This window comes from Triturus cristatus, chromosome 4_1, assembly GCF_964204655.1.
Source record: "Triturus cristatus chromosome 4_1, aTriCri1.1, whole genome shotgun sequence".
NCBI classification, from domain to species: Eukaryota; Metazoa; Chordata; class Amphibia; order Caudata; family Salamandridae; genus Triturus; species Triturus cristatus.
In genome coordinates, this window is record NC_140585.1 from 1,087,379,005 (window position 1) to 1,087,406,610 (window position 27,606).

Consider the following 27,606-nt stretch of genomic DNA (forward strand, 5'->3'; position numbering starts at 1 on the left):
TATAGCTTCTGATAGACATCCTGTACTGCATGGCTAGAAAGCCTTTGCTCAAATTCCCCTCTATTTAGAGTCAGATGCAAGGGGTCACATGTTCTACGCCATGTAGAGCCACTGTGGAGTTTTTACTTCATAGACTTTTCTAATAGTCCGTATGAACTGACTGCCTTTTAGGGTCAAGACTGATTTGCATACAGGTGGGTCTGTAATGGGGTGGCAAAGTGAGCTAAAGAACGATGATGGATTCAACCCAGATCTCTGACTGGAGGTGAGTGTCTGAAAAGCTTCAGCGCTCCGTCCATCATCTCCTTGTGTTTGCTTTGTTCGCCCTAAGTTGGCAGGGTATGTCCAGATGTGGGTCCCTTGCTCACTTTGCCACTGGATTCAAGCTAGCCTTGCTAATGAGGGGTGTTACCTCAAAGCCGGTCTCAGAATGCTTGTTTCTGGTCCAGGAAAGACCTGGCTTGGCAGTTCGGGCTGGACTGTTCCCTTGAGGCACAGGGTCAAGGCTGATTGGTATAGAGCTGGGTCTGAACTAGGGGTGGGCGGAATTTGCGGAATTAACCTTCGCAAATTATCGCGAGAATGTTTAAAATTATCGCAAACAAGCAGAAATATCGCGAAGATGCGGAAGGTTTTTTCCGGCATGTTCGCGAGATTTTCTGCATGGTTGCGGGTCGCCAACTTACCCATGTGGTTGCTTGCGGGCGCGGCCATCTTGTTTTGAGTTGTTCTCGCGGTGCATGATCGCGAGAAGAAAGACGTGATCGCGCGACGCATGACGTCACTGCGGGCGCGAACTGTCGCGAGACAGCGCAAATGGCTAAAAACAATACAACATCTCATGGAGAACGCGACCGGATCAAGAAAACTTGTCGGCGAACGCAGGGATTCAGGTAAGGCGATCGCGCGCGCGCGAGAATGTATCATTTTACAGCGCGAGCAAGAAACAAATTATCGCCAAGCTGCGGAAACCGGAATTTTTGACATTTTCGCGCTCTCCGCGGAACGCAAAAATGTCAAATTATCGCAATTTCCGCGAACGGAACGAAATTTTTGCCCAGGCCTAGTCTGAACTGGGGTGGCGGAGTGAGTTAAAGAACAATGATGGATTCAACCCAGATCTGTGACGGGGGGTGAGTGTCTGAAAAATTTCAGTGCTCCGTCCATCATCTCCTTGTGTTTGCTATGTCTTTTAGACTGCCAATTAAAGTGCAGCACCAACAGCTCTCTTCCAACTGAGGTAACGATGGCCAGTTGCATTAGAGCACGACCTAGAGAATTTACTTAAATTTTTAGAGAACAAGATCCCTTAGAGAACAAGATCCCAAAATATTTATATTCAGTAACACCCTCCAGCATGACTTCATCCAGTATCCACTTAAATTTAAGCTTTAATCCCTTTGAATAAATCATTATGTTGCTCTTATTGAAATTGATTTTTATACAAAAATCAATATCGGAAGCATTGTAGGTCTAGCAGGATAAGATCATCCATGTATATTAACAATAAAGTAATTTAGGGGCGAATGACTGGCACTGTGCCGCCAGTTGTGTAAGTCCACAGTATATAGCAACAAAAACAAGCAGTACAAATGCAATAGATCTCGTCTTTTATTAAGTTAAAGCCATTTGCTGTGCTATACAATACCAATAGCAAAGAAAATGGCTTTAACTTAATGAAAGGCGAGACCTATTGCATTTTAAATGCTTGTTTTACATTTGTAACTCAGATTTTGGAAAAAGGACTTAATGTCCGTTCCACACGTTGTGAAAAAATGTTTAACGTCTCTGGTTATGGAAACAAGCTGTATGAACTGCTGCAAGCAAGATTTATTGTGCCGCCGTTTGCATATTTTTTCAACCAGATGCAGCGAAGAGAACATGATGTTAACTGAAAAAAACAAATACAGAAACCTTACAGTTTGGAGCAGGCACCTGTATTTGTAGTTATTAATTCTAGCACTTTTAACTAGAATGCTATACATAACAATAAGAACCGCGGTGCATAAAAAAACCCACAGGAATAATAATAAAAGGTTCGGCTGATAGCATCAAGCTTACTTACATAACTTAAATCAACTGATTTTGCTGTGTTTCAAACCTATGTAAGGTTCTTCTCCTTCTGCTGTGGACAGAAAACTAATTCCACAGCTCAAGCACTAATTAAATTGAATGCAAGTGGGACGAAGCATAAGGTCTCAGAATGTATAAAAGAAGTAGTGATCGAACGAAGAGTTTGAGAGCGAGTGTTTTATAAAAGTAAAAAATGGTGGAGCCAGTTTGTGAACACAATTAAACACAATACTGACGAAGTGAGACTTAAATTTAAGAAGCACAGGTAGCCGGTAAAGTAGAGCAAAATGCGTGCGGTATGCGCAAGCGAGAGTAACTCGATCACAGGAGTTTTTAATTATTTAGATTGGATCAGTGCTACATTTGGGAGGCCAACTAAAGCAGGGCGCGGTAAAGCTTAACAAATTACATGGAGAGAGATGTGCACTTGTAGAAAGGCCTGAAGTACGCGAGGCTGCGAGCTCCATGTAATCACAGCTGATCCCCGGAAGACGTGCAGTTCGAGCGAAAAAAAAGTGCTTAGCAGCTAATTAAGAGACACTGTCTCACGCCGCAAGTAAAAGATCCAATCCCGGTGGGGCGGGCCAAAAGTGGACAGGGTGGTACCCAGGAGGGACTAAAAATCCCCCTGGACAATCATAACACCCGGTTTTGCATAATTGGTGACGAAAAATGACGCGCACCAATGGAAAACATGGGCGGAGCAGAAAGCGAGCTTCAGAAATCGTATTGATTACGAGAAGCCCTCGCATGGCGAGGGCAGCGCATGCACGCTGCTAACGCCAGGCGAGACCTAAAAAGCAGGCCAAGTGACAACTTTATTTTAGGTCATTTCTCAAAGCCCATAGTTTGAAATATTTATCATAACCCTCCCCCCCCTCCCCCCCCCCCCCCTCCCTGATGGACACAAATCCGAATCGAGGTGTGAAGCTCCTTCACAAGGCTCAACAGATGGTCGGGAATGCCTAACTCAGTCACTTTTCTTCATAAAAACGTACAAAGTTGTAGGCGTTAGAAAAATCGATTAAGGTACTATACATATTCTGTATCCTATGAATTGAGTATTTTTCCAGAAGCATTCTTAGTGCAAAGTTATTATCGAATGTGGAGTAATTTTCTCTAAATGTTATTTGTACCTATAGAACAGTACAGTATCCTTACCCTGGGCTCAATTACTCTTTTTTTTTTGCTGGAGAAACTTGGGAAGAAGTTTCACACATGTCCAAAAAGTAACTGGGAAGAACATCAACTGGACTGTTATTGTAAACTGGCTAGATTAAAGGTCTCAAGCAAGAGCCTGGGGCTTTCCTTTAACCAGTTGTATGTACAGATAAATGTTTTGTTAAAATGATTAACCATTCTTTCTTGTTGACTTTGTTCTAATCCATCTAACTCCATGTTCACTGATAATGGGTATCCCCCGTGGTCCTGTTGTTTTGGATAATCTTGTAGGAATCTTTGGTTAATCCCTAGTTGAAAATTTGAGAGTAAGATCAAAATCTGTTTTACAGAACTCGACAACTTCAGCCTAATGGAGCCAATTGTTTTTGTATATGAATTAAAGGTGCAATTTCCAGTTTTCAGGCTATGTCAGGACCATGCTACGGCCGTCTTCTTTGTCCACAGCCCCTTCCAATAGACATCAAAACATATAAACACCACTCCTTGGTAATACTATGGACAGCTTGCCACATTTCTAGCTGCTCTTCCTCTATGCATTCCTTAAAAACACGTTATAGTTTGCCTTAACTTTTTTATTACATCATGTCCCATTGTTGGAGACTTTAACAGATGTTTATTAAAGGTGTCAGAAGGACATATATATCAACAGCAACTCGCTGCACTGCTGCTAAGCAAATAAGCAATGGCACAGACAAATGATAATTATCAAGAAACGTCAGGGACTTGTGTAGAGTCCAGCAGACAGGGCAGTCCATCAAAAACATGGAAGACATCCAGACCGCCGTATTACAAGTGGATTGTAGTCAATGCCAATCTAAATACAGTGTACAGGACATCTGCCACGTCTAATGGAGTGACTAGTCTGCCAAACTCTCGAGGCCTGCGATTTCTTTCACTTCTCCAGTGTAATCATCGACGATGGAGCATAGACAAAAATCATACAGACTTGAACAGCATTCTTTAATGACTAAAAACAAGTTTGATCATTAGGTTGGCAGTCTGTAACCCCTGAAGTGCGTAGGAGGTGAGCTCTAGGTCCTCCTCACCAACTTTACAGTGCAGAGGATATAGAAGGCACCACCTTCTTTATAGATCTAACCAGAGAATCCGGTTGTTTCATTTTTGACTTTTGCTGTTTCCAGTCACTCTTTTTTATCCCATGCTCACCCACACTGCAGTCTTTCTCTTTTAGCTCACAACACTCACACTCCTCATTCAAACTTCATACACGTTCTCCAGTACCTCTGCGTCACACAGATAATACGTTATTTAGTTAGTAACAAATAAAATTTAGCGAGTAAACAAACATGGTCTCTCACAGGTTGGCCACTGCCCAGACCTTAAGTCTAATAATGGAGATCTCTGTGACCAGTGCAGTTACTGAGACAGCATCTAAGGGTGAGGATCCTTATTCAGATTTTAAAGGTACATTTTCCATTGGCGGAGCTCCAAACGATGATGGCTTCCTTTCGGTTAATCCTAAAAACATGACAATGAAGTGCATCGAGGTAGGCATGACGTCCCTTCACAAACAGAACCTGTGTCATTGAGAAGCATAGATGTCACAGCACAAGCCACAGTTCATAGAGGTGCTATGCATAGCATAGCAAGAGAGCTCATTAGACAACTCCCTTATAGTTCCCTGTCTTTAATTTTCCTGTCTTTAATTCCTTCTGTTGCGGAACGTAAAGTAAATCTCGCATTTTTTCGCATTGACTACTCCCTACAATTTGTTGCTGATGTGTTTCCTAAGGAAATATTTCAGCAAACTAATTAAATGCAGAACAGTTTTTGAGGGAGCATGAGGGCACTATTGTTTTTATGATCCCACTTACCACCTGTGCACTCCCACCTCACTTAGGATCTGAGAAGTTTTAGGGCCTCAGCTGCTCGTGGATATATTGTCAAACTATCAGTATAGTCTTACTGTTCTACTACCATATGTTTGGCTACACCTATCTTGCAATCTTTCATGAGCAGACACTTTTGTGACTCTGCTGCTTTACAGTGAGAACTGTGCAGGACTGCCATAAAACTATCCTGAACATGACACGCTTTTTGCATTTCGTCTTGAATTGGAGCATTTCTTTGCATTGCCTAGGTTTTTTTCTTCAATACAGATTATAGTGGTCGATGAATCTCTATTGTGCAAGGGCGACCACTGATGAAGCACAAACTACCCAGTAAAAGCTCGGTACAGTATCAAGATTAATATATTTATGCAAGAGTTTCACTGGTTATACATACGGTCTAGAGGTGTATTCTGAAAAGGACTCCAGAATAAATCCTGCTTGGTGCTCTATCTCCTTATCAAGGGGAATCTGTGGGGTCTTGCTCATGAATAATATCTGTAACTTTGGGTCTACTGGGAACCAAGTATCCATTGTAGCACCCGACTCACTCAGGGTAAGAAAGGAAGAGGAGCACTAGGGTTACTTAAGGAAGGTGGTGTGGGCTAATACCACATTCACACAACAAACAATCCAATAAATCACTTTCCAGTCAGTGATTGTATATAGATTGATTGGGAAATGCTTTATTACACATACTACTCAGTCTTCTTCATCTACTTTTATACATGCTGCTATGCAGCATTAGGACCTATCAAGAGGAGTCCCCACACTCCAGAGCCTCAGGTCCAAGTACCCCAGACACCAGAGTCCTTGGAAACATGTGGCAAGGTCTTTTAGGGTCACCAATTGAATCCCCCTGGGAGATCTAAGGTCCCATTTCTATAATACTTCACTGGTGCTCCATAGGGGCTGCTGTACTCCTGGCAGCTGCCCATGTGCATTTATACTCACCTGGTGGTGCAACTGCCCTCTAGGGCACCAGCAGGCAAATATACAAATTTTTAAAAGCACTCTACAGGCTTATGGGGCACGTATTTCTTCAGTATTGCAGTGGCGTATGGGACGATACCTTGCTCCAGGCTATGAGTTGCTTTGTTCACTTCCTTTAAAAAAAAATTTTTTTAAGTATTCTGAACATGGGACCCGTATGTAACTTGAGCTTGGTGGTGCCAGCTTTGGCCCACAGGGGCGGCGGAATCCATGGGGAGAAAGAAAAGTCTGATAGCACTCACCTTTGACTGCTAATCTTTGTCCGAGTACACAAGGATATGGAATGCAAGGGGTCCATATAAATGCTGCATATGAGAGGGTGTGTAGGAGAGTAGGATCTGCACTTATGTTGCCCCCACTTTTTTTCTGTGGCTATAGTCTGGCTGGGTCCCTGCTAATCAGGGCCCCAGTCTCACTGATCTCTCTAAACAACTTGGTGTGCATATTAGATGCACTAGTGATTGGATACTGTGGTACCTTATGAGCCCCTAGTATATGGTACCTTAGGTACCTAGCGCATTGGTACTTCACAGGCCTACCAGGGGCTGCAGCATGTATTATGCCACCCCTGGGAAGCATTCACAATCTGACACCACAGGCCTGCTACTGCAGCCTGTGTGAGGTAGTGTTAGCACTCCTCACTGAGGTATAGGTTCCTATATCTCACCATACACACACCTATCAGTCACCCCTCTTGCAGGCCCTAACAATCCTGAGGGCAAGGTGCTTGGTTTACTATGTGAGGGGGTGCTTCTGCATGAGCAGGACCCCTCTGCAGCTGGCAGAGTCTATTCTCTGCTGCTGTTTGTTGATGCGGTTAAACCATATACTCTTAAGTGCATTATAACCTCGCGGTAAATGCTAACTTTGGAATGACTGCATCAAGACATGTCGTGTTTGGTGTCAAACAACTTGGAATCATACCCCCACACCAGTAACTGGTGTGGGAGTATGATCCCACCCTTCTAGAGGGGACGACATGTACCCACTGTACTAAACGGTAGAAATCTTCTAGCGCCCTGGCATCACAAAATGGATGCCACCAGCACAGACACTGGGCTGCCCTCCTGCTGCTGACCGAAACTCGCAGTGGAGGAAGCCCAACAAAAGGTATCCTGTCACAGGGAGGTGTCACCACCTCCCAGACAGGATTTAGTGTATTGGAGCTGGGTGGGTGCACTCTTAGAGTGCTTTGAAGTCCTGCACTGGGGGAGCAGCAGGCTCCTCTGTGCATATGCCAGCTCAAACCGTTTCAGGGGCTACCTGCCCCTGCTCTGGCGCGAAACTGGACAAAGGGAAGTGAGTGTAACCACCCACTACCCTGACCCTCCTAGAGGAGTGGTCATAGAGCTAGTCCCTCCCCTATCTTCACTATAAGATACCAAGCATTGCCAATGCAATTCAGATTACCCTGGACGACACTCTACAAAGAAGAATCCTGGCCCTTCGACGTTCCACTATCTCTGGAAGACTGAAGAATCTCCCTTGGAGTCAAGGAGTGACTCCCCTGCTTGGCAAGCACCAGTAACTTTAATCGACGGTTGCAAACTTCACCGCTCCTGCCGGAGTCCGAAGTCTCTGCATCCCTTGAAGCAGATTTCCCAACCACTCGGCGGCCATTTTGAGTCTCCAGTGAAGCTGTGGCATCTGGACCCCACGAGTGACGAGGAACAGCAATACCAGGGAACCGTGCACTGATTTCGAGTGCAAACCCTAAACAACGTTCTACAAACTTGTGCTTTGGACCATCTGTAGTCCAAGTCCCTAGCAGGTCTGGTACCGAAAATCAGCGGCCTACCCCATCACCAGTGACCGTGGGCTACTGAGGAACTTTTCCTGCAAAGGCATCTTTGTGGTCACTTGCCCGTTGGCTAGTGACTCACCCGAAGACTTTCTCATCAACTTAAAGGGCTCTTCTGGTTGCCTTCTGGTTGCTCCAGGCCTGCCCTCACTTACCCTCACTGGGTAAGTCCATCAGACCTTGCTGGTCTGCATCATCTTCAATCTTCAGTCCACACAAGACTTGCAGTTGCCAAGGCTTGTTCGCTCCAATCTGGTGGCCGACACGGTCATCAGCTGCAGACATTGTGGAACACTCCGAATCCAGCTGCTGGTCATTGTCGATCCCTCCTGGACCTCGTGAGCGAAGAGACAAATCACCATCGACAACCTGAAACGACGCAACATCAGTGGTCATCCATCCTGCTGGCCACCGGTCACTGGCAAGTGACTTTGAACACTGTCCCCTCAATTTTCAGGTCCTCTTCATCTTCAATCCATCTTCGGATTCCAGCAGACACCTCTTCAGTCGTCTCAAGCAGCAAGTCTTCATTGGTCTCCATTGAAAACAGCATCGCGACCCGACACCAAAAGACACCTATGCACCCGGCTTCCCTGGGTGAGGTAACTCGTGCACTCCGGTGCCCAAGTGTGTGTTGGCCCTCGAAATACTTACCCTGTAAGTGGCTTGCTTGTTGACTTCTTCGAAGTGCCCTAAAACTTTAAAATACAAACGGCGACTTGCGCCATTGTAACCTATAGGAAACCCGCGGCTGTGTTTAGACACTGCACGCGTCTCCCGTGGGCTTGTTACTTACCAGCTAAGACTGCAGTAGTGAAGCCCCAGCGATTCCCAAGGCCCTAGGCTTTGTTACTTTGCAAGTCGAGTTTGTTAAACCATTTTTTTAGTATATGGTCTGGTACGCCCCTAGGGCTACAGCCATATTTGTGCTTAATTTATTGAGAACTGTTGACATTTGAATGTGTATCTGGGTTCTAATCTCATAAAGAGATTAGTAGAGTGTATCTAGAAATAAATACATATATATTTGATATATATACCTGTGTGGTGTCCTTTTCATCTGGTAATTCAAGAGATTATAAGGTAAAACAAGCTGCTTTACGTTCCTCAGAGACTTAGCCTGAAGGCTGCTCTCCACAGCTACCACTAGGATAGCTTTCTTTAAAAGGTTGTCTTAAACCTATCTACCACAAGAGTCGAATTGGACTGGTGCAAGGTGGCCACTATAACCAGTGACCAGCATATGCCAGGCCAACTTCTCACATTGGTGGGCAGCGTGTGGGATTCCAGCTTGCCATTGTTTTAACAGAAAATCTCTATTTGAATTACTAACTGAAAACCACTAAAGGTACTCAAGGTACATATAAAGTCAAGCTAGTATCAATAAGTTCTACTGAACTTAGAGCTGTTTATGAAGGGATAAGCACACCCTTGCTACAGCTCAAGCTAGGTTCAGTAGGCCTCAACTAGTGTAGGTAGTACAACACTGCACAACACTAGTATGTCTCACCAAGGTGGAGCCAGTGGGTCCACCCCATCTCAGTACAAAGACATAGCCTACACTGAACTGAAGGCCTTATGCTTTGAAAGACAACTGAGGGTGGGCAGGAGTCCCTCATCACAACACCTGATAGATCTGTTAGTAGCAGATGACCTAAGACAAGCTCTAGGAGCTAGTGGGTCTGCATCAGGGAGTGGGTCAACCATAGTCTCTGGGTCTGATGATGAAAATCAAGATGACCTGGAGTCTGTGATTGAAGGGCCAGACCCAGAAGGGTCTGAAAGGAACAGAGGAATTCTCCTTAAGAGAGCTGACAAAGTGGGAGAAAGGCCTAGGTCCCCCTCAAGGGACTCTGGCCATTCATATCACTCTGCAAGAGAATCTGTTCACCAGAGGAACTCCACCTATCCCAGGGAGTCCTCCTCTGACAGAAGATTCAAGATGCTCCAGTATGAGGAAGCTAGGCTTGCCCTCAGAACCAAGCAATTGGCCTTATATAGGGAAGCCTTCGAGCTCCAAAGAGCTTCTAAGAAGGAGGGGTTAGATACCCCTGGTGGCAGCAACAGTGTCCCTAGAGGCAGAGATTACATTCCAGACCATAGGAACCTGTCCAAGGTTGTTCCTCCCTACCAGAGTGGGGATGATATCCACAAATGGATAACTGCTATGGAGAGGGCCAGTAAAGTTCAACAGGTCCCCCAGAAACAGTGGGCAGCAATCTTGTGGCTCTCCTTTTCAGATAAAGGTAGAGACAAGCTCCTCACTGTTAGAGAAGAGGATGCTAATGATTATGAAGCCCTGAAGAGTGCTTTGATAGATGGGTTTGGCTTAACCACTGAACAGTACAGGTTGAAGTTCAGAGACACCCAGAAAGCACAGACTCAGGATTGGACTGACTTTGTTGATTGTGCAACCAAGGCTCTAGAAGGTTGGCAGTAGAGTAACTGGCTTTAAGGGATTGTATAATCTTATAATGAGAGAACAGATCCTTAATAATTGCCAGAACCAGCTGTTGCATCAGTACCTGGTGGACTCTGATCTGACCTCTCCCCAAGAATTGGGAAAGAAGGCAGACAAATGGGTCAGAACCAGGGTGAGGCAGAAAAACCAGAACCAAGGTGGTGACACTAAGAAGCAAGATCCTAAAGGCTCAGATAAAGGTGGGGATAAATCTAAAGATCAGAAGTCTTCACAAGTGCCCCAAAAATCTGCAACTGGTGGGGAGTCACTATCTGCAAAGGGAAAAGGCCAAAAGAAGCCCTGGTGCAAATTCTGTAAACAGAAAGGGCACTGGACTTCTGACTGTACAAAGTCCAAAGACCAAACCACCACCACTCCAGCCCCTAAGGCAACTGTTCCCCCTAGTGCAGTCATTGGTGGAGGTAATACTCAGAATAAGGGTGTGGTAGGGTTGACCCTGGGTTCTGATGTGGACTCTGGCCTAGTCAGAGTACCAACACAGGCATTGCTAGTTTGTGAGGGAGACCTTGATATGTCCTTCCTAGTGAGCCCCAGGAACCTGGGCAAGTACAAACAGCAGCCTATCATAAATGGCAAACAGGCTTTGGCATTTAGGGACACAGGTGCTAGTGTCACCATGGTGGCAGAGGACCTAGTGGACCCTACACAGATCATCCTGGGTGAAATGTACCAGGTAACCAATGCAAGCAACACCAGGACCAACCATAGCCTGGCAGTTGTGAATTTCTCATGGGGAGGGGTAACTGGCCTCAAAAAGGTAGTAGTCAGTGCAGACCTCCCTGTCGAATGTTTGTTGGGCAATGATCTGGAGACTTCAGCCTGGTCTGAAGTAGAATTATGGACTCATGCTGAGATGTTGGGCATACCTGCAGAGGTATTTGCTGTGACCAGGTCACAAGCCAAAATGCATAAAGCTGAACCAGCTCTGGATCCTGAAACTATGGACCAGATGCTACCCAAGAGGATGAGCAGTAGGGTTAAGGCTGGGCCTTCCCCTCTGTCTCAGATCTCAGATTCCCCTCCTGAGGGAGGAGAAGCAGAGCATAATGAAGGAACTGCCCCAGAAGAACTTGAGCCTGGTCAGGTTGAGTTCTTGGGGGTAGGGGGACCTTCCAGGGAAGATCTGAGCAAAGAACAACAGTGCTGCCCCACTCTTGAACCCCTCAGACAGCTGGCTGCTGCTGCTGAGGCTGCTGGGAGTGCTAGTGGGTCCCATAAGGTTTATAGGGATGAGGGGCTCCTATATTCTGAGGCTAGAGATCCTACCCCTGGAGCCACCAGGAGGTTGGTAATTCCTCTGAAGTTTAGGGGGTTCCTCTTGACCCTAGCACATGACATCCCATTGGCAGGACACTTGGGCCAAAACAAGACCTGGGACAGGCTTGTACCACATTTTCATTGGCCACACATGTCTGAGGACACCAAGGAGTTTTGTCGCTCCTGTGTCGCTTGTCAAGCCAGTGGCAAGACAGGTGGCACCACAAAGGCCCCCCTGATACCACTACCTGTGGTGGGGGTTCCCTTTGAAAGGGTAGGGATTGACATTGTAGGTCCCCTTGACCCACCAACTGCATCTGGGCACAGATTTATACTGGTGGTAGTGGATCATGCCACCAGGTATCCAGAAGCTATGCCCCTAAGGACTACCACAGCTCCTGTGGTAGCAAGAGCCCTCATTGGAGTTTTCTCCAGAGTGGGTTTCCCTAAGGAGGTCATCTCTGACAGAGGTTCTAACTTTATGTCAGGATATCTAACTGCAATGTGGAAGGAGTGTGGTGTAAACTACAAATTCACTACTCCCTATCACCCACAATGCAATGGGTTAGTTGAGAGATTCAACAAAACCCTAAAGGGAATGATTAAAGGCCTCCCAGAAAAGCTTAGGCGAAAATGGGACCTTTTACTTCCCTGCCTCCTGTTTGCATACAGGGAGGTTCCACAGAAGGGGGTTGGCTACAGCCCTTTTGAACTTCTGTTTGGGCACCCTGTTAGAGGACCATTATGTCTGGTGAAGGAGGGATGGGAGTTACCTCTCAAACCTCCCAAACAGGATGTGATGGACTATGTACTTGGTCTCTACTCCAGGATGGCAGAGTATATGAAGAAGGCCACTGAAAACCTTGAGGCCAGCCAAGAACTACAAAAAGCTTGGCATGACCAAAAGGCTGTCCTGACTGTTTACCGGCCAGGCCAGAAAGTGTGGGTGTTGGAGCCTGTGGCCCCAGCAGCTCTCCGGGACAAATGGGGTGGCCCCCATACAATTGTTGAGAAAAGGGGAGAGGTCACCTACTTGGTAGATCTTGGCACTCCCAGGAGCCCCCTTAGGGTGCTCCATGTCAACAGACTTAAGGCATATGTGGACAGGGCTGACATGAGCTTGCTCATAGCAACTGATGAGGACCAGGAGGAGGAGAGTGACCCTCTCCCTGACCTGCTCTCACAGAACCCTGATGATGGGTCAGTTGATGGTGTTGCTTTGGCAAGCAGCCTCACTGGACATCAACAAACTGAATGTAGACAAGTGCTACATCAGTTTAGACATATGTTTAGCCTGACCCCAAGTCAGACTTCCTGGTGCACCCATGAGGTGGACACTGGAGACAGTCTGCCTGTAAAGAGGAAAATCTACAGGCAATCTGACCATGTCAGGGATTGTATCAGGACTGAAGTCCAGAAAATGTTGGAGCTAGGTGTTATTGAGCTCTCAGATAGCCCTTGGGCTAGCCCAGTAGTCCTTGTCCCAAAACCTCACACCCAGGGTGGTAAGAAAGATATGAGGTTTTGTGTTGACTACAGGGGCCTCAATGCAGTCACCAGGACTGATGCCTACCCAATACCAAGGGAAGATGAACTAATAGACACATTGGCCTTAGCCAAGTATCTCAGTACATTTGACCTTACAGCAAGCTATTGGCAAATCAAGTTAGCTGATGATGCCAAGGCTAAAACAGCATTTTCGACCCCTGGTGGGCACTATCACCTTGTGGTGATGCCATTTGGTTTGAGGAATGCACCTGCCACATTTCAGAGGTTGGTGAATAAAGTTCTGACTGGTATGGAAACCTATTGCTCAGCTTATCTTGATGATATTGCTGTCTTTAGTTCCACCTGGCAGGATCACCTGGTCCACCTCAGGAATGTACTGGAGGCCCTGCAGAAAGCAGGCCTCACTATCAAGGCCACTAAGTGCCAGATAGGGCAGAGTCAGGTTGTGTACCTGGGCCACCTTGTAGGTGGAGGCCAGGTTCAACCATTGCAGAGCCAGATCCAGACCATAATGGAATGGGTAGCTCCAACCACCCAGACACAGGTGAGAGCCTTCTTGGGCCTGACTGGGTATTACAGGAGGTTTGTTAAGGGATATGGATCTATAGTGACCCCCTTAAATGATCTGACCTCCAAGAAAATGCCAAAAAAGGTTCAGTGGACAGCTAGCTGTCAAAAGGCATTTGATGACCTCAAGCAGGCAATGTGCACTGCCCCCATCTTACAGAGTCCAGATTACAAAAAGAAGTTCATTGTTCAAACAGATGCTTCAGAGCTGGGTGTGGGAGCTGTACTGTCTCAACTTAATGATGAAGGTCAAGACCAGCCAGTAGCTTTCATAAGCAGAAGGCTGACCCCTAGAGAGAAACGTTGGTCAGCTATTGAGAGGGAGGCCTTTGCTGTGGCGTGGGCCCTGAAGAAGCTGAGGCCATACTTGTTTGGCACTCACTTCACAGTTCAGACTGACCATAAGCCGCTCCTATGGCTCAAACAGATGAAAGGTGAAAATCCTAAACTGCTCAGGTGGTCCATTTCCCTACGGGGGATGGACTATACAGTGGAACATAGACCTGGGACCCAACATGCCAATGTAGATGGACTCTCAAGGTATTTTCACTTAGAACATGAAGACTCAACTAGTCAAGGTTAGTTTAATGTCCCTGCGCTGGGGGGGGGGTAGGGGGGGGGGGGTTGTGTAGGAGAGATCTGCACTTATGTTGCCCCCACTTTTTTTCTGATGTATACACTGGTTTCTGGCTATAGTCTAGCTGGGTCCCTGCTAATCAGGGCCCCAGTCTCACTGATCTCTCTAAACAACTTGGTGTGCATATTAGATGCACTAGTGATTGGATACTGTGGTACCTTATGAGCCCCTAGTATATGGTACCTTAGGTAGCTAGGGCATTGGTGCTTCACAGGCCTACCAGGGGCTGCAGCATGTAATATGCCACCCCTGGGAAGCATTCACAATCTGACACCACAGGCCTGCTACTGCAGCCTGTGTGAGGTAGTGTTAGCACTCCTCACTGAGGTATAGGTTCCTATATCTCACCATACACACACACATATAAACCTATCAGTCACCCCTCTTGCAGGCTCTAACAATCCTGAGGGCAGGGTGCTTGGTTTACTATGTGAGGGGGTGCTTCTGCATGAGCAGGACCCCTCTGCAGCTGGCAGAGTCTATTCTCTGCTGCTGTTTGTGGATGCGGTTAAACCATATACTCTTAAGTGCATTATAACCTCGCGATAAATGCTAACTTTGGAATGACTGCATCAAAACATGTCGTGTTTGGTGTCAAACAACTTGGAATCATACCCCCACACCAGTAACTGGTGTGGGAGTATGATCCCACCCTTCTAGAGGGGACGACATGTACCCACTGTACTAAACGGTAGAAATCTTCTAGAGCCCTGGCATCACAAAATGGATGCCACCAGCACAGACACTGGGCTGCCCTCCTGCTGCTGACTGAAACTCGCAGTGGAGGACGTCCAACAAAAGGTACCCTGTCACAGGGAGGTGTCACCACCTCCCAGACAGGATTTAGTGTATTGGAGCTGGGTGGGTGCACTCTTAGAGTGCTTTGAAGTCCTGCACTGGGGGAGCAGTAGGCTCCTCTGTGCATATGCCAGCTCAAACCGGTTCAGGGGCTACCTGCCCCTGCTCTGGCGTGAAACTGGACAAAGGGAAGTGGGTGTAACCACCCACTACCCTGACCCTCCTAGAGGAGTGGTCATAGAGCTAGTCCCTCCCCTATCTTCACTATAAGATACCAAGCATTGCCAATGCAATTCAGATTACCCTGAACGACGCTCTACAAAGAAGAATCCTGGCCCTTCGACGTTCCACTATCTCTGGAAGACTGAAGAATCTCCCTTGGAGTCAAGGAGTGACTCCCCTGCTTGGCAGGCACCAGTAACTTTAATCGACGGTTGCAAACTTCACCGCTCCACCCGGAGTCCGAAGTCCCTGTGTCCCCTGAAGCAGATTTCCTAACCACTCGACGGCCATTTTGAGTCCCCAGCAAAGCTGTGGCATCTGGACCCCACGAGTGACGAGGAATAGCAATACCAGGGAACCGTGCACTGATTTCGAGTGCAAACCCTAAACAACGTTCTACGAACTTGTGCTTTGAACCATCTGTAGTCCAAGTCCCTAGCAGGTCTGGTATCGAAAATCAGCGGCCTACCCCATCCCGAGTGACCGTGGGCTACTGAGGAACTTTTCCTGCAAAGGCGTCTTCGCGGTTACTTGCCCGTTGGCTAGTGACTCACCCGAAGACTTTCTCATCAACTTCAAGGGCTCTCCTGGTTGCTCCGTGCCGGCCCTCACTTACCCTTGCTGGGTAAGTCCATCAGACCTTGCTGGTCTGCATCATCTTCAATCTTCAGTCCACACAAGACTTGCAGTTGCCAAGGCCTGTTGGCTCCAATCCGGTTGCCGATACCGTCATCAGCTGCAGACTTTGTGGGACACTTCGAATCCAGCTGCTGGTCATCGTCGATCCCTCCTGGACCTTGTGAGCGAAGAGACAATTCACCATCAACGACCTGAAATGACGCGACATCAGTGGTCATCCATCCTGCTGGCCACCGGTCACTGGCAAGTGACTTTGAACACTGTCCCCTCAATTTTCAGGTCCTCTTCATCTTCAATCCATCTTCGGGTTCCAGCGGACACCTCTTCAGTCGTCTCAAGCAGCAAGTCTTCATTGGTCTCCATTGAAAACAGCATCGCGACCCCACACCAAAAGACACCTATGCACCCGGCTTCCCTGGGTGAGGTAACCCGTGCACTCCGGTGCCCAAGTGTGTGTTGGCCCTCGAAATACTTACCCTGTAAGTGGCTTGCTTGTTGACTTCTTCGAAGTGCCCTAAAACTTTAAAATACAAACCGCGACTTGCGCCATTGTAACCTATAGGAAATCCGCGGCTGTGTTTAGACACTGCACGCGTCTCCTGTAGGCTTGTTACTTACCTGCTAACACTGCAGTAGTGAAGCCCCAGCGATTCCCAAGGCCCTAGGCTTTGTTACTTTGCAAGTCGAGTTTGTTAAACCATTTTTTTAGTATATGGTCTGGTACACCCCTAGGGCTACAGCCATATTTGTGCTTAATTTGAGAACTGTTGACATTTGAATGTGTATCTGGGTTCTAATCTCATAAAGAGATTAGTAGAGTGTATCCAGAAATAATAAATACATACATATTTGATATATATACCTGTGTGGTGTCCTTTTCATTTGGTAATTCAAGAGATTATAAGGTAAAACAAGCTGCTTTACATTCCTCAGAGACTTAGCCTGAAGGCTGCTCTCCACAGCTACCACTAGGATAGCTTTCTTTAAAAGGTTGTCTTAAACCTATCTACCATAAGAGTCGAATTGGACTGGTGCAAGGTGGCCACTATAACTAGTGACCAGCATATGCCAGGCCAACTTCTCACAGGGTGTATGTGAGCTCCCCAGGCATTTTCTTCTATCCTGAAGCACCAGTATGGGAGCGCAATGCTCGCCTGGTCCTACAGGAGTAACAGTTTTCTCTCCCCTTTTCTTTGGCCCTGTTAGCGATTAACTATTTTTTTTGTCATTTTGTTCCAGGTGTCCAGGTCTAGCCACTGGGATAGGTTTCTTCAGGCTTCCTAGCTGCTAATTTTATTATTCCTTTGACAAGGTTGCATTTTCTGTGCTTTAGCTCTGTACTCAGGATCTTTCCTCTTTCCAGCGCCTGGTGTTCTCCTCAGCCTGTGGTTGCCTCCAGCTGAACCCTGCAGCTCTCAAGGCAGAAATGCCTCCATGCTTGCACTCTGCAGGTCACATAGTCCCCATGGCCACTTGAAGGACAACCGTGTGATAGCAGAAGTGATGGGATGGCCATCTGATGAGGGGTACCCTCTGTGCAGCGTCCTCAGGAGTTCCCTTCTCCTCCACGGAGCCCTAAACGGTTCATCCCTCTAGTGTTCCTCTGAAGGTTTAAGGAAACCAGTGCCACTTGCCCTGGATAGGTAAAGCCACAGTGTCCCACTGAGTCAAAGTCCAGGTGTCTGGACTTTTTCAGCATCCTGCGACATCCATCTTCCTTCTATCCCTTGTGCAGATGTTTTTAAATGAGGCAAAATGTTTCAAGGGGTAGGCCCTTCTGTTCATTCATGGAATGACACATCACTCCACTTCAGTCCCAATCTACTGCACAGCATTTTGGGATATTTCAAAATGGGGACTTGAAGCGGGTTTGTTAAAAGACCGCTCTAAGATCCTGAAACCACACCCCTAATAGCCCCTTCCCTCCAAAATGTCAAAGAGGATAGCCCTCCTGTGATTTGGTGAAGAGATACAGCCCTTCAGCTTTGTGCTTCTTGAGATGAGCCTCCCCAGGCATGGTGTACTGTAAAAATGTATTATCACATGCAAGGAACAGACCCAAGCACCCAGTGGCAGAGGCCTTTGACCCTCCTGCTTGTCAGCAGAGCAAATAACTTGGCTCACAAGGGGATCAAAAACCTAAAATTAGGACAGAGTCAGAGAAATATGACAAATTATCAGATCATCGAATTAAGGTAAAGGGAAAAGGAGATTCTTTTTTTTAAAATTTTATTTAAAAAACAGTCAAGTACTATGGAAAAAAACAGTTTGTCTTTGACCAAGACTATGGTGCAATTACAGCCCAACCATGATGCAGAGGAGATCACGTACACCAAGTGGTTTGTCATACTCAACGTTTTCACATCAGTACTAGTCTCCAAATGCTGGGAAAGCTTCTTCTGAACAGTCCTGTAGCCTCTAGCTTCTCAGAGCAGGCCTCTTGGCACCAGGCCTCTCTCCAGCTTGGTCTCCTGCAGGGTCTAGTCCTCTTATGTAAGCTGGACCCACTCGGGATGAGAAGTCCTCTGCTTTCTGTGTCCCTGCAGCAGGTAAACAGGGGTCCACCTATGTGTCCTTTAGAAAGCAGCTACAGTGCCCAGGTGCCAGCAGGATTCATGAATACTTGCAACCTTGTGTAATTTCTCCATTTCCTGCAGGAGTCAGAAGTCAGGTCCTTCTTTCAGGAGGGTCATCTTCTTCAGGCAAAGTCTTCCCAGGTCCACAAATGTTCTGATAAGGTGGTGGTGGTGGTTGAGGTGCCACATGTGTCCTGATTACTATCCAGTGATTGGAGAATATCTACCACCCAATCCTACCTATTTCCTCACAGTTGCTGCACCTTCTTTTGCAGCACTTCCTCTTTGCCTTACAGTATAATTATTCAGGATCTTGTATTTCAACATGACAGGACTCTGCTAGCTCCAGGGGCATATCCCCCTACCTGACAGGGTCACAACTGTGTTTCCCCTCCTACTGTGGGTAAAGCCTGACTGTCCAGGTGTGTCCTGGGGATGAATAGAAGAATCCGTCCTTGGCACCTCCACGTCAAAAGAGATAGGCTAAAGCTGCCCTTTGATCTGCCAGCTATTCATGTCCTCTCCCAGATATTTAATCCCTGCTAAGTGGTCAGAAGGTCAGACTCATTGGCCACTGTTTTGTGACCCAAGTACATTAACTCTCTCAACAAAGGATGTGTATTCCAGCTCTGGAGGTGAGGAGAGTGGCAGAACTGTGATAAGCCAGTTCTGGCTCAGACTGTGTAAAGTACATTTGTACAACGTTTATTTTTCTGCTTAAGGTATTTAAAATCTGATGTCACCATTAAGCAGATTTAAAAACCTAATTAGGGAATAACTTTGAGGCATTTTTGTAGCCCTTTCTTACACGGAGGTGGAAATCAAATAGTTTAATCCCACCTAGACCTACTAGAGAAAGTCTAGCCAGGCTTACACTGTGAAGGTTTTCTTTCAATGTGAGGGCACACTATCCCCAATATGTAGTGTGTCCTATTTTTATAAGGTAGGATCCTGCTCTGCGGGCTTACAAGGCACACATATGGGGTGATTTATGAATATATAGAAATAGGGTTCTCCCACATCACAAAGGACTTTTTCCCTGATTGTGCTGAAACTGCATTCTAGCCAGCGAGCAGCAGGGCTCCTGGCAGAAATATATTTGTGTTGCATTTGTGGGTTTTATAAATAAATGTACACTGCAGCCGACATGACATTTAGCTTTTCATTCCATAAGTGCACTTAAGACACCCTTTACAATGGACTTATTGGTAAGTTAAACAGACCAAATAGGGAATTCCAATGTACAGCAGACAGAGGGGAAGCACAGGAACGTCTGTTCAGCCATGCTAAAGTACATAGAGTCATAACGCCAGCAACAACAGGATGAATAACAAGCATTTGCAATGCAATAGGTCTCGCAGTTATACGGGTTTGAGCTATTGGCATTGTAAATGACAGTGCTTTTTATTTATGTTTTAAAAAACCAAACTTAAATAAAAAGCATTGTCATTTACAATGCCAATAGCTCAAACTCGTATAAATGAGAGACCTATTGCATTGCAAATGCTTGTTTTTTTGGGACTTGTGCTCTGTTTACCTGACATGCAAAACGGCATCTTGAACAGAAGAAAAACACAGGAAGTGATACGGGTGTCTTTGCTTTTTAGGAAGGTGGATGTGGGGGTTGTAAGAATAGGCTATTACTTTACATTTCTTTTATTGGTGAAAAGAGTTGACTTGGCTAGTGAGATAGCAGTGTGAAAAAAAAGCCTTGTTTGGTTAGGACTCGGATGAGGAGGATGGCTGACGAAGATGTAATGGTACTTGCCTGAATTTGGCTTCTCTGGAGACCACGGACACTGCAAACTGAGGAAAGCAAATATATATTTCACAGCCCAGGAGATTAATTCGCCTTGTGGTCATATATGATAAAAGACCAGACGGGAACGTCCTTTAGTGTTATTACCTGTAGTGATCTGCTGATCACTGATCTAGTGGTCCAATGTGCTAGCCACTCCGTGAGCGCTGGCTTACACCCCACCCCACACCCATCCAGCACAGGCGTCACTGGACATGTGACCCTGCCAATAAAAGGGGCCAGGCGCACGTGCCCTGAGCCAGTTCTACCAACTAACCATCCGTGTCTGTGTAATCATTATGAGTACATGAGGACCTCGGGTCCTACAACATTAAAATGGCGACAAGGGGGCTGTGTCTATGCGTGCAGCAGCCCAGAAGATTTGTGCGAGGGGAAATAATGCCTGGGTCTAGGAAACCCCCTGCCTGCAGGCATAGGAAGCGCCTGACCTCCCGTAGGTCGTGTAAAGAGTCCACGGGGGAGAAGGAGGTGATTGAGAGCTCACCCCGCACCTGACGTACCCGCAAGCGCATGGCGGCACCCAACAGAAGGATCATGTGGCAAGTCTAGGAGCCGGTGGCATGGCCCTGCCACCAGCCTACTGAGACCCCATTGAAGGAGGAGCATCGGGAGCGAATGCCCAGTCGTCGGGCATGTGGCGAGCCCCATTAACGGAAGAGGAACGACGTGTATGGGGCCGGTCTGCTGAGACGCCGGCCGCCGCCACAGACAGCGCCTCGAGGTGGAGGCAGGCCCGATCTGCTATCAGGCGTAAGGTGAGCCCTAGACTGCAAGTAGTGCCAGATCGGGCCATCACAAAAGCCCACAAAGAAAGTGAAGTTGGTCCCTCAAGCCCCGCAGTGTAGTTACACGTCAAGGCTGCCTGTTGGGAATAGCGGAAGCAGTGAAAGACACTGTGAGTGGCGTGCCACTGCATAATTTCCCCGAGACTCTGCCGAAGCCTGCGTGGTTCACCCTCTCTCTCTGCTTGCCTGAACTGTGAAAGAAAAACTTACCGGGAGATGGGAGGAGGTTCCGCTGTCCGGCGAGAGGGCCACTTAAGGTGTGTGTGTTGGAAGCAGCCTTCGGCATCAGTGCCCTGCCCGCATGCAGAACGAGCACGTGGCCGGCAGGTACAAAGAGACTACTAGGCTGTGCCCACATGCTGAGAGGTCCCTGCACGGCCCAGGGAAAAGGAGACACCGCAGGAGAGCGGCAGTAGCGGCCGCGAAATGAAGGGGGCAGGAAAGTGTGGACCGCAGCGTTGGGAAAGCTGCCAAGGCCGATCCGTTCACGGCAAATGCAATCCCAGCCCAGGCAGCCTGCAATGCAAAGTGCCAAGAGCAAGTGGGCTGCCGGGGGTAGAAGTAACTGTAGCAAAGCGGTGCCCAGGCCGAGTGAGCACCAGTGAAAAAGAAAATGAATCAAACAAAAGCAAATAGAGAGAACAAGCCGTCTCCGTGGAGCAAGTGTGCGCGCGCGTTAGGCAGCCGGGTCGGCAGCGGCGGGGTGTGTGCGCGCGCGCGTGTGTCTGCGCGTCCACAGACCCCGATCGCTGCGCGTGCCCCGGTCTGTCTCCCTTGGGAGGCAACTAGGCAACAATAGTACTCGTTGGCGGCAGCGCTTCGCGCTGCAACGCCAGCGAGACCTAAAAAGGCGAAGAATTTGGGATGGGGATGCAGAAAAGGCAGAATTTCTACAGTTGTGAATTCCATCTTCTTACAAAGCAATATTGCCATCAACAACCAAAATCAGAATGGGGTCCACCATGTTAAAATCATCAACTATTCAATTATACATATAAAACAAATTAAAAGTCAAAATGTATTAAGTGTCTTACCTTCCATGGAGCAGTGGATCAAATGGAGGATGCTGTGCTCCATATACATGTTGAATGCTGAAAGAAATGAAGGCAACTATGAATGCCTGCTACATGAGAAGTTCTGCTAGCATTTTAAGTTTTCAGTATATTAGTAAATATATGTGTTTGTGTGTCTGTGTGTGTGTGTGCGCGTGTCTATATACGTATATGTAGATAGATAGATAGATAGATAGATAGATAGATAGATAGATAGAAGTGTATTGTTTAATTTTTTCATCTGATGAATTTGTTCGTTTACCTTTCTGAATACTGGTGCATTTCCTACCTCCCACTGATGATGTAAACAGTGTGTTACGAACATTATCAATTTTCGAGAGAAATATAGATGGCTGAGGTGCAACTCATCACTTATTAGTCTGACATAGAAGGTAAAGATGTTATAAATACCCAAGCCAAGGATATTACGAAGTGATACTAAACTGTAAAGTAGTAGGCAAGGAAATCATTTACCATGTCAACTTCTGTTGTTAAATGAATCCTGTTTTAAAAGTGCCTTTCTAATAACAGATATACCCAAAATGTGTAAAACAAGAAACGCAATGCTTACAATTGACTAATAATGACCAATAGAGCAGACAAGAATTGTAAATCTGGGTTGTGTTACTAACTCAGGGGCAAGCACCTTCACTTGATGAGCAGTGAAAATAAGTAGGTGTTACAAGTGATGCTAATTTTACAGAGAAACACCAACCTATTGTAATTAAAACAAGCATTGGCATAGCCAATAGGTCTCGCCTTTGGGACCTTATAAGTGTTTAGCCATGCAACAGTTGCATAACTAAACACTTATAAGGTCCCAAAAGCGAGACCTATTGGCTATGCCAAGCGGCCGTGCGGCCGCAAAAGTGAAAGTGATGGCGATCGCGATCAAAAGTGAAAGTGATCGCGATCAAACATCAAAGCGGCCGTGCGGTCGCTAAAGTGAAAGTAATCGCGGTGAAGGTAAAAGTGAAAGTAATCGCGGTAAAAGTGGCGCGCGCGCCCGCGCACATGCACTGTAGCCCTAGGCTGGCCTGGTAGCACTTTTTGGAGCCCTCTCAATAAGTCTCGCCAGACCAGCGCATGCGCTGGGTCAGGCGAGACCTAAAAACAAGCATTTGCAATGCAATAGGTCTCGCATTACGGAAAATTTGTGCTTTTGACTTTGCATTATTATTTCCAACACCAATACCTTAAACGTTCAGAAATGCAGGACCTATTGCATCGCCAATGCTTGTTTTTAAATGTATTCATTTACAGAGATATGACGGATTTGCTCCACTCACAACAGTGTCACTCAGAGTGTCACAAGTAATGATTTGACATGTCACACAAATCAGACTGAAAACGTGGAAATGTCACACATAAGCATAATGAAAACGTGGCACCTATGATCAGGAGCTATATAGTCCCCATGAATGAGTTTGTTTCTTAGCCTCTTTATTCGAGGCTGTAATAATAGATATAAAAGCCATATCGGTCCAGAGTAGCACCCCCAACGATTTTAAGGACCAGTCATCAGTGTTCTAAAAAAGGACAACTAAATAGTGCCTTAGGACACCAGAAATCTGTCAAAGGCAATGGTGGAATAAAATAAAAAGTAAAAGATTTCAGAGTGTGCTATAAAAAAAAAGAAATTGGGGTAGAAAAGAAACTAAAGGCAACAATAGATCAAATTGTTTGAAGACACAAAAGCAAAGAATTCCAGGAATGTATGGAACCTTGTTAAGCAAATATCATCACAGAAAACCCAAGTGATCCGCTGAAATATATCAAATGCGACCTGGGCAAGTTACACTGGAAAGCTAAAGGCTGGAGACAATAAACTGGAATATGAACTGGACCCATTTGGAATACAATTAAAGACCGCACTACCAAGTAATGATGCCGTACCCAAACACAAGACAAGGTAGAGAATACCATTAAAGAAAGTTGTAGCAATTGGACTTCCAGGTCAAAGGGTATCCTAGGAGCCATTTTCAAGATTGCTGCGACCCTCTTCCCACTATTCAAGTCTTGCGGGTGTCCAATACCATCTGGGATAGTTGGAGAGGTTGATTCTGGTGTGAATGGATAAAAGGATCTTTTAATGCACCAGAGAACATTCACATCAGCACCCTTCTTGATATAGAGGGGGAATGCTTCGCTAAGACCTCAAATACTGTGCTCAAGAAAGAAGCAACTGATCCCAATACATGAAACAGGATTCCAGAAGGATTGTAGCATGGAGGACAACCTGCTCGGTTTAGGCATCTGGTTGAACAAGCAAGGTAGGAAAGGGAGCGCCCTCTTTATGCGGTCTTTATAGACTTTGCCAAACCATTCGACAACCTAGATAGAACTAAATTGTGGTAAAAACCTGCCAAACGGGGCATCCATCCATTCTTATGAAGGACATTATCAACTTATCCACCCATCAACAGTGACAAAGGCCTGAAGCACAGCTGTGTGCTCGCTACTTTACTCTTTAAACTCTGTTTGGCAGCAGGATTCCAGCAATCGGCTGAGTGGGGTCCTTTCCGCAGAGCATCCCAAGGACAAAGATCCGAGCCTCACCATAAGTAGATGATACGATCTTACTGGAGCAGGCCACAATCGGACTTCAAAGGTCCTTGGACGCCTTCCTGCGCATTGTGACATTCGACAACAGCAAAATAAACACGCCTAATTTTAAGATCTTAATATACGGTCGCAAATTAAATACAATTGAAAGCTGGTTTATGGATAAGGTAAAAGATAATGCAACTCCCTGCACATATCTTGGCATTTGGTTTGAAGAAAGAGGTGGCTCCCAGGCACAGCTTCAAGGACTCCAAAGCTGGGAGACCCCCGTGCCCTCTGTGTGTGCAGCATGAATGAATGAATGAAAGGGCATTTGTAAAGCGCCTGGCTACCCGGGAGTGCACAGAAGCTGCTGAAAGGCCTGACATGTTTTAAAAGGTTTATTTCACTGTCCGGCTGTGAAAAACACTAAAGCCAAAATCCAAAAGCGATCGATAAAACCGCTCGAGTGAATGATGGCCTCGCATTACAGGACAGGTCTGCAACGGTCTTTCTATTCTGTGAAGAAAACACATATTTGGGATGTCATTTGTACGTTTTCGAACTCACATTTGTCCTCTTGGCACATGAGGCCGCCGTCCAAAGTATGAACTGTCTCAATGCCCGAGGGAAGCCAGGTGGAAACCGCTGAGCCCTCCACTCAAGAGCGGGGGGGGGGGGTTTATGGGCTGTTCAGCTGTCACTACATTTGAAAAGAGGGAGACGGAGCAATGTTTGGAGGGCGGGAAACGATTCACAGACAGCGGCATCCTCAATGCTGAGCGCGAGGGGAAGAAACGAAACCACAAATTACAAGGGCACCAGACAGGCTACGTGAGATTCGAGCTCCAGATGTATGCGCAGCACAGGGGGAGTGAGACCCCGCAGCCATGCAGGACGTGTCGGTGCTCTTTAAACTCTGTTTGGCAGCAGGATTCCAGCAATCGGCTGAGTGGGGTCCTTTCCGCAGAGCATCCCAAGGACAAAGATCCGAGCCTCACCATAAGTAGATGATACGATCTTACTGGAGCAGGCCACAATCGGACTTCAAAGGTCCTTGGACGCCTTCCTGCGCATTGTGACATTCGACAACAGCAAAATAAACACGCCTAATTTTAAGATCTTAATATACGGTCGCAAATTAAATACAATTGAAAGCTGGTTTATGGATAAGGTAAAAGATAATGCAACTCCCTGCACATATCTTGGCATTTGGTTTGAAGAAAGAGGTGGCTCCCAGGCACAGCTTCAAGGACTCCAAAGCTGGGAGACCCCCGTGCCCTCTGTGTGTGCAGCATGAATGAATGAATGAAAGGGCATTTGTAAAGCGCCTGGCTACCCGGGAGTGCACAGAAGCTGCTGAAAGGCCTGACATGTTTTAAAAGGTTTATTTCACTGTCCGGCTGTGAAAAACACTAAAGCCAAAATCCAAAAGCGATCGATAAAACCGCTCGAGTGAATGATGGCCTCGCATTACAGGACAGGTCTGCAACGGTCTTTCTATTCTGTGAAGAAAACACATATTTGGGATGTCATTTGTACGTTTTCGAACTCACATTTGTCCTCTTGGCACATGAGGCCGCCGTCCAAAGTATGAACTGTCTCAATGCCCGAGGGAAGCCAGGTGGAAACCGCTGAGCCCTCCACTCAAGAGCGGGGGGGGGGGGGGGGTTTATGGGCTGTTCAGCTGTCACTACATTTGAAAAGAGGGAGACGGAGCAATGTTTGGAGGGCGGGAAACGATTCACAGACAGCGGCATCCTCAATGCTGAGCGCGAGGGGAAGAAACAAAACCACAAATTACAAGGGCACCAGACAGGCTACGTGAGATTCGAGCTCCAGATGTATGCGCAGCACAGGGGGAGTGAGACCCCGCAGCCATGCAGGACGTGTCGGTGCTCATTACATGCGCTGCACTCCGCTGTACCAGCATCAGCTACTGATCGACTTTACTGCAAAAATAAAGGTGTCAAATCGATCCTCAGACAGACAAGATCGAGATAACCTCACAAACTGGTCGGCTCTCATGCCGGTTGTGCACTGGGAACCTTGTTGCGATGGCTAAAGTTGAGGGAGACAGAATAGACTAGTTTGCCCAGGATAGCGCCTTGCGTGCAAGTAGGTAATAGGTAGGCGCTAGAGTGCTGGACACATAGCACGTAAACCAATTCAAAATGTTTCCAGTCGCTTCCTCAAAACAATTTGACAATTTCGTTTAAGAGCGCGGGAATGTTATTGGCTGTTAAGCTGTCACTCCATTCCAGTGTATGACGTGTTGACCAACAGGGCAAGGGATTGGCCGCTGTACTTTGGCATACTCTCCTCTGCCCGAAAAATGTGCCAGCTAAACATGCCATGCGTGGCGCTTTAGCACAAATAAATAAAAAAAGTGAAAGTGATCGCGATTGCGATCGCGTGCTGCCGAGGAAAGACACATGGCGCTGCGCGCGTGCACGTTCACGTGCACTGAGGCTTTAGGCCACGGCAGCACTTTGAAAATACCAACTATAAAATGTCTCTCCGAGCCAGCGCAAGCGCTGGGGCTCAGCGAGACCTAAAAAGGCATTCATTGAGTTTGATTTTAGTATTGCAGATTACCATCAGTGGCCTGCAGAAACTAGAAAACGGATGCTGTCACGCCCCTTGTTCCATTCCTATAAATATTGATGGAACATATATGCTCCACTTTAACATACGAATACAGACAGATCCCAGAGTCTAGTTTACATAGGGCCAAAATGCATGCAAAGAGAGGAAATTAACAAAAGAAACAAAAATAACTTTTGTCGGTGAAGATAACTTAACATTTTGTTTTGCGTC

At 46.7% G+C, this 27,606-nt stretch overlaps 1 protein-coding gene across 1 annotated transcript in view; it reads right to left on the reverse strand.

The window, feature by feature from the left end:
• TBC1D22A (TBC1 domain family member 22A) overlaps nucleotides 1-27,606 on the reverse strand; it is a 1,683,159-nt gene that overhangs the window by 1,620,177 nt on the left and 35,376 nt on the right. The window contains exon 2 of the mRNA XM_085654063.1: nucleotides 22,225-22,281. Within this exon, the coding sequence (XP_085510189.1) occupies nucleotides 22,225-22,281 (57 nt within the window). The remainder of the gene's footprint in view (nucleotides 1-22,224; nucleotides 22,282-27,606) is intronic.